The sequence below is a fragment of the Ruditapes philippinarum genome, unplaced genomic scaffold (assembly GCF_026571515.1).
Source record: "Ruditapes philippinarum isolate M1 unplaced genomic scaffold, ASM2657151v2 ctg17240_1_1_1_1, whole genome shotgun sequence".
In the NCBI taxonomy this organism is placed as follows: Eukaryota; Metazoa; Mollusca; class Bivalvia; order Venerida; family Veneridae; genus Ruditapes; species Ruditapes philippinarum.
The window spans coordinates 1-16,140 of NW_026861732.1; the positions used below are offsets into that span (position 1 = coordinate 1).

Below are 16,140 nucleotides of genomic sequence, written 5' to 3' on the forward strand. Positions count from 1 at the left end.
AGTAAAATTTTATTTACGAGACGGTTTAAATCATTCAATATTTTTTCCGCTTTTTTTCCATTTAACAAAACATTTTTAATATTAATCACAATGTAGTTGTTAATTAAATATATCATGACACGTGCCCTTTGTTGCCAAATTAAACACCTAGTAATTTGATAATAGGATTAACGACACATACAAAGATATTTTCCTTTAATGTGGTTGGATACGTATATATATATATTTAAAGAACGCATGTCTTTAAATTGAAATTACAAATTGCGTGAATATCGTGCCAAAGATTGTTATTTATAATTTTTAGTCTCCAATTTAATGTCGAATTTGTTTTATGGTGTATGGTCAAATAAATGAAAAAAGGTTGGTTAATTCAATACGTTGACTTGTTTTATAATACAACAAAAAATTCTAGAACTCTGAGCTCCTCTTTTTTTCTTTTTTTTTAAGATGAGTGAAAAGCTTTATTTATGGAAATTTAATACATGTATTAATATTTAATAATTATTACATGGTAATTGAATATTTGAAAATTATTTTATCGCTAAATGTTTTAAATCAGTTAATATCCACTGCAAATATCATTGTACTGATTAAATGTTTGTAAACTTACCTGTTTTTGTAATTTTACATCAAAGCTATGCACGTGCGCTTAGATAAAGAACATTAAAATGCACGTTTGTTCAATCAAATTCATTAAGATTTTACTTAAAAGAACTATTTAAAGACATTGATTTATAACATAATATCAAAAGTAGGGGACGAGTTGACTATATTAGGGACAAGTCGAGTTGTCCAAAAGTAGGGGACGAGTTGACCAAATAGGTGACGAGTTGACCACGGGACGAGTTGACCGGATTGCATAAAAAAAGGGTTGAAAAGCTGTCAGATAGAAGTAAAAATACCCATTTATAACACAAAATTGTTGTCAACCGTTGCCAACTGTAAAATCTGATAAGCCAAGAGAGACTGTTTATGCTCTATATAGAATATTTTTGAATTTTCTTTTGATTAAACATTTTTATTCGTTTGTTATATATTTTCGCGACAATTTGCGTTTTGGACCTCAAAGTGCGGTGTTACAGAGCCTGACGAAAGTGACTTGCAATACCAGTACAGTTGAGTTCACACTAAACTTCCCACCCTTGTGCACTTCTAGTGCACTTAGAGCTGAACTAGAAGTGCACACCGTGTGCACTTCTAGTGCACTAGACCATATGACCAGGCTGGCCAGGGAAGGTGACACCTAAATCATAATGGTTTATTGGATAATTGCATATCAAGTGACAGGGGGCATCCATTGTTTAGCTGCTGTAAGGGAAAAAAAAGAACTTCGGGAATATATGGCCTGTTCATGAATATAAATAAGTAAATTTTAAAATGAGCAGTTTTATCATTTTAGGTGATAGATCTATCATATGATAAAGCTTAAAATTTATTTTTTTTATAATTTATTGTTCAGCACATAAATTCGCTATTGAGGAAGGTAGATTTCGAAATATAGAATGTTGTAATAGAAAATGGGTATATTGTAATATGAAGGAAGTAGAAGACGAATATCACTTTGTATTGGTCTGATGAAAGAAAAGAATGCCTTCCAAAATATTATTGTAATTGGCCATCTTTACAAAAATTTAAAGGATTGAACATTAGCTTCAAATCAAACAAGTATTCTGTGTAAACTTGCAAAATTTATTTATTTAGCAAATAAGAAACGTACTGGATGATATACTTTATTTAGAAATATGTGTTTTTTAAATATTTCAATGATGTATTTGTATTTTACAATGTAGCCATGTGAAACTAATTGATCTCATACATTGGCCTTTTTTATAAATAAGAAAAAAATGATAACATTATATGGCACTGAATTCACATGCAAAATCAAACTATCATTTGTACCATGCATATAACAGTACAGTATCCACCTATCAACAATCTACACGATAATTTAGGTCAGTGTATCAAATCAATTGTCATGTTATTTTTGGTCTTGTGTCTTTTTCATTACTGTTTATTTAAGAAATAATATATCCCAAACTGTATTATATATTATTTCGATTCTAACACGATATGAACAAATAAATGCTGCCGTACCTGCTATTAAGCAAAATTGCGCCTGGTTTGTTTCCGTACTTATTGCCAGCACGTCGGATTTTATAGTGGTTACGTCACATGTATAATGATTACGTCACATGTCTAAATATAGAACGTCAAACAGTGACTCTACTGCATAATAACACACACTTTCGGTTCTTCTATGTTCAATAGGGAAAAATGCGGGTCTTTTTAGAATTTTTGATATAACCATTGTGTGGGATATATGTTGATATAATAATACTACTAATATACACATGATAAAGATGTATTAATACTCATGCTCTTCTCATTTTGTATGTAACCGACGCAATTGTATGAATTTTTTCAAAACAGCTTATATTAAGTTTTTTTGACATATATGATCCGAGTACATGTGCTGGGATTGACAAGTATACCTTTTATTTGGATTTTAACAGCGTTTTAAGCTCCACACCCCAAGTGTCTGTGATGATTGCAGTCCTCGTCCATTTTTTTTTATTTTTTTTAATTTAACAGTGTTTACATCTACATCTATATGTTAAACTGTCAAGCTTGACATTTCTTTAATGGTGTGCAAAAAAAAGACAAAAGAGAAATAAAATAGGATAGAAAGAAAGGACACGCATATAGTTTTTGCTAGATGGAAAATAAAAAATATGAAGTAGCAGAAAGTAGTTGTACACAGTTACTTTTCAGACATCTAGGCAAGACCAATCCAGCTTCCGTGGCGCTGCCCAGGGTCGAGACCCTGCTGGCATAGCTCAAGCCTTTCACATTCTTGAAGGATGCCAAAGAATGAGCCTCAGCAACAGATGCTGGAAGGTTGTTCCACAGAGGAATACAACGAGGAAAGAAGCTAAACTTCATAACGTCAGTGGACGATGAATATTGCAGAATCGGGTACTGTGTGGCGACCTTGGTCTGGGTTTAGTTGGTGTTAAGAAGTGGCTTGGATCTATCTCCACAAGTTGATGGATGATTTTGTAAAACATAATGAGTTGGAGCTTTTGAGAGTGTGTCTCCAATGTTTCCAAATTTAGATGATGTAGCATATCTGAGACGCTGCTGGTGTTATGGTACCTGTTTGTAGTGAAGGGTGCTGCTCTTTGTTGTACCATTTCTGCTTTATGTATAAAGTCTTGTGTGCAGCAGTATTCTAAGTTAGATTAAACAAGAGATATGTAGGCGTTTGTCTTAGTTTCACAGCTTGTGTTTCTCAAATTACGTTTTAGGAAGCCTAGCATGTTGTTAGCTTTTTTGGTGATCTTGTCAATGTGTTGTTTCCAGCCAAGGCCTGATTGTTAGCCCACACCTAAGTATTTTGATGTCTGTTCTTCAACCAGAGTTATTCCTTTCAGGATATAGTTGGTCCGGAGAGGAGATTTCGCCCTGGTTTCTTGTAGGACGCTGCATTTCTGAGGGTGAAAGTCCATGCCCCACAAGTTTTCCACCTGGTGAGAGAATCAAGGTCTGCTTGAAGTAGCCGCTGGTCATGGATGGACTTGACCTGGCAATATAGGATGCAGTCGTCTGCAAATAATCAAGTATTTGAGAGTAGTCCCTCTGGAAGGTCGTTTATGACTATGAGGAACAAAAGCGGCCCAAGTACTGAGCTCTGAGGGACGCCGCTAACGACGGGCTTCTTCAGATAACTCGCCTTGGACCAGCACTCTCTTGGTGTGGCCATTTAAGAAGGAGAAGATCCATTGGAGAGTCCTGCCACGAATACCATAGTGTTGGGCCTTCTTGAGGAGTCTCTGATGTGGTACCCGGTCCCAGTTTCCCAGCTTCTCCTTGCTCTGAAACCATGTTGGCAATCATGTAGGATGTTATGTCTTTCCCGATGTCTGGCTGACAATGACAGCCTCGAGCAGCTTGCATCATAGGCTTGTCAGGGAGACCGGCCGGTAGTTTGCAGGATCCTGCCTTGAGCCTTTCTTGTAGATGGCTGTGACATTGGCTTGGGTCCAGTCGTCCAGTACGTTACCTTCCTCCATGAAGGTTTAGAAGATCATAGTGAGGATTGGGGCCAGATCAGAAGCACAGTCACTTAGTATGTGTGCTGGGATGTTATCAGGACCTGGAGCCTTCCTTGGGTTGATGTTGAGTAACAACTTCAAGATGCCCTCTTCATTGATCTGTATGGTGTCCATATCCGGCAAAGGTGTTCCTGCTGGTGTTGGGATATTACTGTCTGCTTCATGAGTAAAAACTGACATGTATTGCTTGTTTAAGATGTTGGCCTAGTCGCGTGCAGCATTGAAGAGTCGACCCTTATCTTTAAGTGAAGAAATGCCCGAGTTGTCTTTCCGATGTGACTTGATGAAGCTCCAAAACTTTGCTTCGGTTGTTTGTCTTTCTCAGTGTCCTCAACTTCAATAATATTGTTGACATATGAATGGTAGGATTGTCTTTCTAATTTTTGGAATTGTGATTTAAAGTTTTTATATTTATTTATATCTGATGCTTTCCCGGTCTTCTTCATTCTCCTGTACAGTTTTGTTTTGATCTTCTTCTGTTTTGATGTAAGAAATTGAGTACATAGATATATATAATGTTTAAGTGTGAAATTCTGAATGTACTACATGAACATGATTCCAATATCGCTCATGCAGTTTCACACCTTAAACGTTATTTATGTACTCAGTATTAATATACACGGGATAAAACTGTAATCTGAAAATATTTGATAATTCATTTTATCTTCTAGAGGAACAATGAGCCTAAGACGTATACTTTCATCTCCTTTGCTGCATAAAACAATCAATCACTACAGAGGGTCTGCAAGATGTATGTCCACTGCTGCTGATAAGTTACTTGTTGACATGGATACCAAATCAGGTGAGTTACATTATATCTATATCAATGAGTGAAATATAGGAAGTACCAAATACATTGGAGGCGTCCGTGGCCGAGTGGTTAAGGTCGTTGACTTCACACCACTTGCCCTTCACTGCTGTGGGTTCGAATCCCAACAGGGACTTTGGATTCTTTCATGTGAGGAAGCTATTCAGCTAGCTTACGGAACGTCGGTGGTTCTACTCAGGTGCCCGTTCGTGCCTGAAATAATGCAGGTAAGGGCACCTGAGGTCTTCCTCCACCAGTAAAGCTGGAACATTGCCATATGACCTTTACTGTGTGACATAAAACTCAATCAAACAAACAAAGAAACCAAATACATTGATATCTCAGATAACTTAACTTGAGTACCTATATTGACAAGACAGCTTTGAGGTTTCTATGCTCTTAACTGTTAACCATTTATAACCTAGAACTATCAAAATAAAATGAAAATCAAGAAACCAATTTCAGTAACGCAGGTAAAACAATAACAACAACAAAAACATGAATAAACAAATAAGTTTTAACTTTATCAAAAGTGTAGGGTATTGTCTTACAGCTATTCAATTTTTTTAATTAGTGTCACATAGAATGAGGTTTAATCTTTTACAAATTTGAGATATTTAATAACTTGGTAAGATAACTCATGATTATGTTAAAGTTCGAAATGTTTTCATCAGTTAAACCACTTAATATTATTTGTTTGTATAATTGCTTTGCATAAAATTTCATTTTTGGTGAATTGTTGTATTTTCTCCATTGAAAATATTTAAGACATGTCATTCCATTCAAGTTGATTTATTTCAAGAGAACTTTGGAAATCATTAATCGATGGCTCAGCACAATACTGGTCTAAGTGACATTTTTACCAAAAATCACTTTTTTACATATTTTTATAATGTAAGGTCAAATACACATTCTGTGAAAATTTTAGGGTAATTTATGCTTTTTTTATCCCCCGCCGAAAATTTTCGGCGGAGGATATAGAAATAGTCTCCGTCCGTCCGTCCGTCCTTCCGTCCGACATTTTTGTCCGGAGCATATCTCTAAAAGTATTTGAGTTATCAGCTGATAACTCTACCTTGCATGTTTTTTGAGTTATTGCCCTTTGTTATTTTTCAAAATTGATTTTTGTCCAGAGCATAACTCCAAAAGCCTATGAGATATTAACATGAAACTTCATAGATCTCACTCAGGAGGTGTGCAGTGCACAAGAATGATAACTCTACTTTTCATAATTTTTGAGTTATTGCCCTTTGTTATTTTTCATACCTAATTTTTCACCTGAGTGGAGCATAACTCAAAAAGTGTTTGAGGTATCAACTTGAAACTTCATAGGTGGATAGATCTTATTGAGGAGGAATGTTGTGCGCAAGAATGATAACTCTTTCCCTATACAATTTTTGAGTTATTACCCTTTGTTTTTTTTCATGCTATTTTGTCCAGAGCTTATCTCAAAAAAGTATTTGAGGTATCAACTTGAAACTTCAAAGGTGGATGGATCTCATTGAGGAGGAGTGCAGTGCTTAAGAATGATAAACTCTACCCTGCATTATTTTTGAGTTATTGCCTTTGTTATTTTTCAAAATTAATTTTTGTCCAGAGCATAACTCAAAAAGCCTTTGAGATATCAAAATGAAACTTCATAGGTGCATAGATCTCACTCAGGAGGTGTGCACTGCACAAGAATGATAACTCTACCTTTTATAATTTTTGAGTTATTTCCCTTTGTTATTTTTCATACTTAATTTTTCAATTCAATTTTTTTCAAAAAGTATTTGAGGTATAAACTTGAAACTTCATAGGTGGATAGATTTTACTGAGGAGGGATGCAGCACACAAGAATGATAACATACCTGCATTATTTTTCAGTTATTGCCCTTTGTTATTTTCAGCCATCAGTATTCACATAGGTTTCAAATCTGTAATCACTATAGCCATCAGTTTTCATTACCAAAAGACCTCTTAAAATGGAATTATTCTGCTCTACTACATATACATTCTTCCAATGAGCAAACACATTCGGCATGGGGCCATGTTGACATGGCTCTTGTTGCCTCTTTGATTTGCATTTAAAATAAAAGACTATCTCAGGTAGTTCAATTTCATTAGTGCAATATAGGTCTAAGTTGAGTTGGTCTCATATTACGATGTCAAATATATCACTTTTCCTAAAAAATGCTTGAGTTAGACCTTAAATGTTTCATTTCCAGGTACAGAATAATATGCATATCCCATTGAAATGTGTTATAAAGAATGGGAGAATTCATGAAAACACTAGAAATTATTTGCCTCCATCAGTACTTCGTATTAATCGTGAAATATTAGCCAATCGCATATCATGTACAATGTAACTGTAAACGAAAAATCTTGAAAAAAATTGATAATAATTTAGTGTCCCATAATTAAACATTTATTTTGTCTTTGAAGTCATTACATCATACTGTATTATTTGATAACATAAAGTGCAGTTGAAACTATCATTTTTGTACAATTTAGTAAAAGACAGTGTATGTTTCTCATGAACACATTTAAAATGGAAAATAACACGTGTTACACTGTATTGGATTCATAACCTTTGATCCACCTCTAAAAATTCTTTTTTTTTATTTTAGTTTGACCTTTGTTTAATTATATGCGGAGATTTCCTAATTCTTAATTTTACACTTTGTTCATATTTATATAATGTGTTCTACTTAAGATGGTGTAAGGGGGTAGACTGTACATTGTTTCACTGCCAAATCAAACTTAGCCTGTAACACAATGAACAATTTCAGGTTTGAGGGCGTTCTTGGGTTTTTATTTTTAAATTATATATCTACTACTGTATCACTCTCTTTAAAGTTACATTAAATAAATATGTAAAAATATTTTGCCGTCGGCCTAAAAATCAAACATTCTACAGTTTCATTAACCTGTTTGATAGTATTGTTGTAAATCTCATCAAATATTGTTCATAAATAAGGATTTTAAACGGGAAACCCCACGGTACCACTAAAGTTCGTATACGAATTTTAACATGCAAATGAAGACTATAATGAGCTCATGTATGCGCTACGTCACAGTTTTTAATAGTTGCTATCCGAACACAGCAAATGTGATATTTTCTTGTGCAAACACACTTAAAACCGTTTAAGCTTCACGGTGCACTAAACCTGGGGTTCAGTAAAAGTAATAATCTCGTAAAAAGATTAAATTTGTATGAAAACATCCAGTTACAATGCGGAAATATACCGTTAAATTAGGACTGCTACTTATAGTCATGATTGTTGATTTAATATTGATGTACGGATGATCCGAAGGCGGAGTTTCTCATGCAAACAGAAATTGTTTTTCCCATTTCGCCACAATGAGGTTACCTATTTTTATGCTAATAAAACTCATTTTGGTTGTTTGGACACCAAAATAAGACCTGGAGTCGATATAAAACCCAATTTATTAATGAAATGTCGCTATTTAGTTTTTTATGAAATTTATTTAATGTAACTTTAATCAAGTAAAGTTATTTAAGAAATAATATTTCCCAAACTGTGATTTTATTGCTCAATAATATCACTGTTTGGAGTTCGGATGCAAGGAATTATATCACGAGGGCGTAGCCCGAGTGATATCATGATGCGCATCCGAACGACAAACAGTAATGTTATCAAGCAATAAAATCACCGATTTGGATATATTATTTCGATTCTAACACGACATTAACAAGTACCGGTAAATGCCGCTGTACCTGATACTTAGCTAAATTGCGCCGGATTTGTTTCCGTTCTTATTGTCAGCGCCTCATATTTTTAGTGGTTACGTCACGTGTATAATGTTTATGTCACACGTCTAAATATAGAACATCAAACAGTGATTGGGAAAAATAGGGAAAAATGCGGGTCGTGTTAGAAATATAAACTTTACACTATCAACTCAAACAATACAATAACAACATAGTGTCAACATGTGCAAATCACACTCTTCACAATACTTATACTGTATTATTGATACAATATCTTTCTGTCTGAAATGATATGTGCAGAAAAAATCCAAATATGCACACTTATATATTATAATGACCTTTTCAGTTCTTGTATTCTGATAATTTTTTACATCACACAGCTCCATTGTATTTTTAAGAGTGCAATTGTCAAAAACTCTTTGACTTGTGTGGCAGAAACAGCTATAAGTTGATAAAAATGTTTCATTTTAGATCTAAAAGCCATTAATTTTATCTATCAAATTTAATGAAAATTAAAAAATGTAATGACTATCAAACTGCTTTTGGTATAGTATCAGTATCAATGAGAAAATCAAACATTTTCCATTCTAATTGTTTAGTGCTAATCTAAGGTGTGCACATGGTGCTTCAGGTGTGTGCCTTTTCATATCTGAATGAAGTAAGTGGTTGCAAGTGTTTAAAGAACATCTAACTTTACAAAAATGATTCTGAATTATATCAATGTGCTAACAATACTTTGTTCTATGAATCCCTGATAGTGGGTTGTACTGCCCCTACTTTTTTCTCTAAAAATATGTTTGACAACCTCTTGTTATTTGGTCAAAATTTAGAGGTAAAATGACTTTGATAATATGAAATGAAACACTTTTCTTAAGATATGCACAGTTTTCAGCAAAACATGTCATACAATTTGCACATTAATACTTTCAAAATATATTCTAAAACAGTTGAGAAAGTAAATACAAAAGTTGTAATAAAAAGCATGGTCGAACAGCGGTTTTCATTTTTGAAAATATTTGATATTTATAAATGATTATATCATCAGAAAAAGAGGACCACATAACATTAAATTCATTAAGATTTAGCGGCATAACAATAATATCGGAATGACAGCATTTAAGCACCAATGGTGGTAATGGTGTGCATTGAGAAAATAAAATGTGTCTTCTTTGTACAAATGTGAGTTATACAAAATGTACATTAATCCCTGTTTTCAAACTTTTATGATATCATGATATATACCTGGATCGTCAGTCATCATTGTTCGTGACTTTGACCGTTACACTACACTATATGAATCAAAACTGTTTGCATTTTGTTTAGAATTCAAATTTATTGCACAGATAATTAATCTGCAAAAGATCTTAAGTAAATCTGAATCTCAAACAAATTGAAAAAGAAGAAAGAAGACTTTTAGTGTACTTTCATCTAAAGTCAGCTCGCATGATATATTAATAGAAAAATATTAAAGGATTTAGTCTTTGTAAAGTTCTTCTACAGACTTGCAGAATATTTTAAACAATGTTTAAATTAATAAAACAATTTTGTTCAAATTTTAAATTTCATTTATATCGGAATATTTAACATACAACAGGTCTAACTTACCAAATTGCAAGAGGGAATTTGAGTCTAACTTGAAGTTAGTCTTGTATTGCGCTCAGAATTTCAGCGCAATAAAAGTCTAACTCTAAAATACACAATTTGTAACATTTTAATAAAAAATTATATAAATGGCATTATTTCTTATTATGCCCCCATTTCGAAGAAAAGGGGGTATATTGCTTTGCACTTGTCGGTCCGTCGGTCCGTCGGTCCGTAGACCAAATGGTTTCCGAGTGATAACTAAAGAACCCTTAGGCCTATGAACCTCAAACTTGGTATGGTGATTTGTCATGACCAGTAGATGACCCCTATTGATTTTGGGGTCAAGGGGTCAAAGGTCAAGGTCACATTGACCTTGTAAGCAAAAACGGTTTCCGATCAATAACTAAAGAACCTTTAGGCCTAGGAACTTCAAACTTTGTATGATGATTGGTCATGATCAGTAGATGACCCCTATTGATTTTGGGGTCAAGGGGTCAAAGGTCAAGGTCACATTGACCTTGTAAGCAAAAACGGTTTCCGATCAATAACTAAAGAACCTTAAGGCCTAGGAACTTCAAACTTGGCATGGTGATTGGTCATGATCAGTAGATGACCCCTATTGATTTTGGGGTCAATGGTTCAAAGGTTAAGGTCACATTGACCTTGTAAGCAAAAACGGTTTCCGATCAATAACTTAAGAACTTTAAAGCCTAGGAACTTCAAACATGGTATGGTGATTGGTCATGATCAGTAGATGACCCCTATTGATTTTGGGGTCAAGGGGTCAAAGGTCAAGGTCACATTGACCTCTTGGGTAAAAACGGTTTCTGACCAATAACAAAAAAACCCTTAGGCCTAGGAACTTCAAACTTGGTATGGTGATTGGTTATGACCAGCAGATGACCCCTATTGATTTTGGGGTTAAAGGGTCAAAGGTCAAGGTCACATTGACCTTGTAGGTTAAAATGCTTTACAATCAATAACTTAAGAACCCTTAGGCTTAGGAACTTCAAACTTGGTATGGTGATTGGTCATGACCAGCAGATGACCTATTGATTTTGGGGTCAAGGGGTCAAAGGTCAAGGTCACATTGACCTTGTAGGTAAAAATGGTTTCCGATCAATTAACTAAAAACGCTTAGGCCTAGGAACTTCAAACTTTGTATGATGATTATTCGTGACCAGCAGATGACCCCTATTGAGTTTTGGGTCAAGGGGTCAAAGGTCAAGGTCACATTGACCTTGTAAGTAAAAACGGTTTCTGATCAAAAACTTAAGAACGCTTAGGCCTAGGAACTTCAAACTTGGGTGTGGTGATTTGTCATGACTAGCAGATTACCCTATTGATTTTGGGATCAAGGGGTCAAAGGTCCTAGGTCACATTGACATTGTAAGTAAAAAACGGTTTCTGATCAATAACTAAAGAACGCTTCGGCCTAGGAACTTCAAACTTGGCATGGTGATTGGTCATGACCAGCAGATGACCCCTATTGATTTTTAGGGTCAAAGGTCAAGGTCACATTGACCTTGTATGTTAAAAAATGGTTTCTGATCAATAACTAAAGAACCCTTAGGCCTAGGAACTTCAAATTTGGTATGGTGATTGGTCATGACCAGCAGATGACCTATTGATTTTGGGTCAAGGGGTCAAAAAGTCAAGGTCACATTGACCTTGTAAATAAAACGGTTTCCGATCAATTAACTAAAAACGCTTAGGCCTAGGAACTTCAAACTTTGTATGATGATTTGGTCATGACCAGCAGATGACCCCTATTGAGTTTTGGGTCAAGGGGTCAAAGGTTAAGGTCATGACCAGTAGATACTTGATAACCCTTATTAATTGTTTGATCACTGGGTCAGAAGTCATGCATAATAACCTTATCACATGACTAATTGGCTGCAGATAGGGGGCATACATGTTTTAAAAACATATCTTGTTATAATTAACGTTAACATAGCAAAAAAAAAGTTTTATAATATAAGTATTTTTGAATAAAATCAGTTTTTTGTCTCTCCTGAACATTTTCAAAAATAGCAGTTAGACCAGTATTGCGCTGAGCCATTGATTTGGACCTGACAAGTTATGAAATTAAATTAAATACATGTTCATTTCAATTTACAATAATAAATGAATCAAATTTCCTTCTGTTATTGTAATCAAGGCAGCATTCCTTATTGTTGAATTAAAAAGGTCATTTCTTAGTTGACACACATGTGCTTAAAAGTATACATTCAAATCAAATAAGCATATTTAACATATATTTTTTTTAAACTATGTAATCAAGGAAGGGATGAAGAACAACACGTCAGGAACACCAGAGTGGGTTTACGTTAATTTATTTATCTACCGGTTTCGGTCATATAATGACCTTCATCAGGATAATGCAGAAATATTTTAAAATTTTGGCCCTGAAGTATACAAAATGTGTAAACTAAAAAGTCATGTGACAATACTATATTTGGTTTAGTTCTGGAAGTATGCCAAGAATTTTTTCGAATTTTGCCAATATGTTGTTATTAAGTCTAAAATGAAATATATATGTTGTAATTAAGTCCTACTTAGTTTCATTAAAAATACCATAAATGGATCCAATAGAAATTATCTGTTCATGGATGTTACTATACTGTCCAAATTCATCTTCACATAAGGTTTCTGAGCTGTTGTCCTTACTTGGATTTAATGGGGATAAAGGTTCTGGTATTTTAAAGTCCATAGTTTCAATGCCCATGTGGATCTTCTGTGTTTTGTTGATATTCTTAGTTTTTCTGTTCTTGATTAGTTGTGGAGTTCCTTTATTGTTGATGGTTCTGCTGAATGTTGGCATCATATATTTTTTTTATTAATAGGGAGTGATTCTTTATATGTTTGTATATTGTAATGTAAGACAATAATACATATCATCACCTTAGTGCAGTTACCGGTTAACTCCAATTAAATTACATTACAAGTTAACCAGTTACTGCACTAAGGTGACAATATTGAGTTCATGTGTATGTATAAGAAATTATTTCCAGGTGTTGCAGTTGTGAAAATGAACCGGCCCCCAGTGAACAGCCTTAATCTGGAGTTTCTTACAGAAATCAATATTTTGTTGGAGAAATTAGAAAATGATAAAACGTGTAAAGGCCTTATTTTGACATCAGTAAGTAAATTGTATATACAAATGTGCATACATGCTACATAAGGTTGGTACTTGTATCATTTTAGGAATATAAGAATCAAAATGCATATTGTACCAACATAAGTGTTAAACAGCCTTACTATTTCTACTTAGGTAAATGCAGATTATGAGATACATAAGATAAAGCAAAATCTGGCATCTTTTTTGGCAGGGTTTTTCACTAAAAAAGCTGGCGATGTCAAGCCAATCAAAAGAGGAACTACTAGCCTTCCAACAACATAAAGCTACATCTATATAATTTATGAGGATTGACCGCATAAAGAACCATAACATTATTGCTCTCATATAGTTGTGTTTAAGGGGCCATAAATGTTATAACAGAATTCTATATGTTAAATGACTTTATTGCATGAACCAAGGGATGAATGCTTGTCAGTCTTAATCTGTAGCATCTTTAGTCAAGATTCTCAGTCAACTTTATGTAAATTAATATTTGTTCTTGTAAGTTTAATTCTTTGTCATTCAGATTAATAACTCAGTAATAAATATTTAGGTATATAGTCTGCATGTTGTTATTTCAGAGCAACAATAAGATATTTTGTGCTGGTTTAGATATAATGGAGATGTATAACCCACAGAGAGATCGTCTGACAGAATTCTGGAGGATGTTACAGAGTGTTTGGATCAGCTTGTACAACACGAGACTGGCCACTATTGCTGCCATCAATGTAAATATATAGAGATTAAATATGTGACATATATCACACTGAAAATTGAGAAAATGAAAATATGTGAATATTTTCTCTTTTTGATGTGAAATAAAAATATTCATGAAAAAAATTGTTTTTTCATTAAATGCTTGACAACTAGAAATACTGTATACTGTTGACATTGAAGCAAAAACTATTTACTGTTTCCATTGAAGTACAGGAAACAGATATAAAAAAATGATTATGTCAGACTAAAATAATTGTGCAATTGTTGTAAACAAAAGTTTAAATTTAAAGTCATCATTGCAGTATAACTTTCTACAATTTTAATGTGTATAGACTTAATATACTCGTAATTAATTTCAGAAATGTTAAATTGTTCAAACACATTGAATATTTCAGTGTCAAGTTATATGCACATAATTTACAAGAAGATATTTTTGATATTATTTCAGGGCCACAGTCCAGCTGGTGGATGTTTGTTAGCTACATGTTGTGACTATAGAATTATGGTTCAAAACTTCACTATAGGGCTAAATGAAACACAATTGGTATGTACAATAGCATAGACATGTAGAATAAAGTAAAAACAGTCTCATAAAAGTATTGTATATTCAAATTTTGTTTATTGTACATCACATTGGTCTCATTATTTTCTTTTCTTTTTTGGTTGAGTTTTTCATGTTGTACCAACACAGTATAGGTCATGTTGACTTTCCGGCTTTACTGGTGGAGCAAGACGTCAGTTGCCCCTCTGTGCCCACCGACCTTCCGTAAGCTAGCTGGATAGCTTTCTCACATGAAGACACTTGCACCACTTGAACCTAAAGCGGTGAGAGGCAAGTGGTTTGAAGTCAAATACCTTGACCACTCGGCCATGGACACCCCATTTTCATGATATTGATAATCATGTTTTTGCTCTACATTTCCAATTTCTCTACATAATCTCTACAAATATTTGTGCAGAAGAACTAAAGTGAAAACATTGCAAAGTAATTTGTTTTCTAAAAACAATCAGTGATCCTTAATTTGAGTTCTTAAGAAATGTGGATAAAAATGAAGTAGAAACATATGTTTTGAAGCAAATTTTAATTTTTAAATTTTAAGCATAAATGAAGTTTTCATAAATTCAACTCTTATAACTGTAGAGTTTTTTCCCACACTGTTACTGTTCTATTAAAGATGTTCTGTCAATTTTCATGATTTTATTTATATGTTACTTTTATCATTATTATTTTAGGGCATCATTCCTCCCTTCTGGTAAGTGATTTGTTATGTTGTTTTTTAAACAATTAAATGTATAAAGTTGTTTGTTTCAATTTGACCATCATAGAAATCATATTTTGTAAGACTTTAAATGAATATTTAAAAGTATCAGTTTTGCTTATATTTAAAGGATTTTTGTACAGCTGATAGTAGGTGTAATGATGGAACTGAGTGACTGAATAATTTGTTAATTTGTTAAGACACAATGTGTTTTACAGTCAGTAAGGCAGTGTTTTTATGAAATTAAATTTGTGTAAAAACTTACCAACAGGTTAAAAAACATAACCTTTGAATCATTGAAAAGCAAACTAAGTGATGATAATATTTCAGGTTTGTAGATTCTATGGAAGGTGTGATTGGATATAGACAGACAGAACTGGCCTGTCAGAAAGGTTTAATGATGACCACAGAACAAGCTTTCAAAGTTGGTCTTGTAGATGAAGTAGTAACACCAGATATTGTGCTGGAAAAAGCTCAAAATGAAATGAAATCCTGGCTAAAAATACCTGGTAAATATTGTAATTAAACAGTGCTCCTCTTAGTTCACGGTACTTAACGTTTTGAAGCAAGAAAGAAAGCAACACATGAAACTTATGGTACAAAAATTGTCATAATCTATAACATATAGGTATTTTCTGTTGTATGACACAAGGAAACGACAATATATTTAGTCAAAATCAGTTTAAATGAGCCAGACGTAGACCATGTCGGCCATTTTGAAAACAGTATGTCATCATTTAAACCACGGTAATGGTGTTTTAATTCAGTTTTTTTCATGTTTCAGTTAAAATTTCTACATGTTATTAAATCCCGGAACAAAG

The 16,140-nt window shown here is 33.7% G+C and overlaps 1 protein-coding gene across 2 annotated transcripts; it reads left to right on the plus strand.

The window, feature by feature from the left end:
• The first annotated feature begins 825 nt into the window (after positions 1–825).
• Positions 826–15,860, plus strand: LOC132716651 (enoyl-CoA delta isomerase 1, mitochondrial-like). Of its 2 annotated transcripts, none has more exons than XM_060699973.1 (7): positions 826–892; positions 4,787–4,917; positions 13,237–13,364; positions 13,925–14,071; positions 14,509–14,604; positions 15,294–15,313; positions 15,650–15,860. In XM_060699973.1, the coding sequence occupies exons 2-7, from the start codon at positions 4,794–4,796 to the stop codon at positions 15,843–15,845; spliced, it is 711 nt and encodes a 236-aa protein (XP_060555956.1). In that variant the 5' UTR covers positions 826–892; positions 4,787–4,793; the 3' UTR covers positions 15,846–15,860. The 2 variants fall into 2 exon arrangements, with proteins under 2 accessions (XP_060555956.1, XP_060555957.1); XM_060699974.1 differs by lacking the exon at positions 826–892 and adding an exon at positions 955–979.
• The last annotated feature ends 280 nt before the right edge of the window (positions 15,861–16,140 follow it).

Coding starts and splice junctions, on each gene's coding strand:
- LOC132716651 (XM_060699973.1), top strand. CDS start 4,794: ATGAGCCTAAGACGTATACTTTCATCTCCTTTGCTGCATAAAACAATC. Junction 4,918..13,236: donor TGACATGGATACCAAATCAG/GTGAGTTACATT, acceptor AATTATTTCCAG/GTGTTGCAGTTGTGAAAATG. Junction 13,365..13,924: donor AAGGCCTTATTTTGACATCA/GTAAGTAAATTG, acceptor TTGTTATTTCAG/AGCAACAATAAGATATTTTG.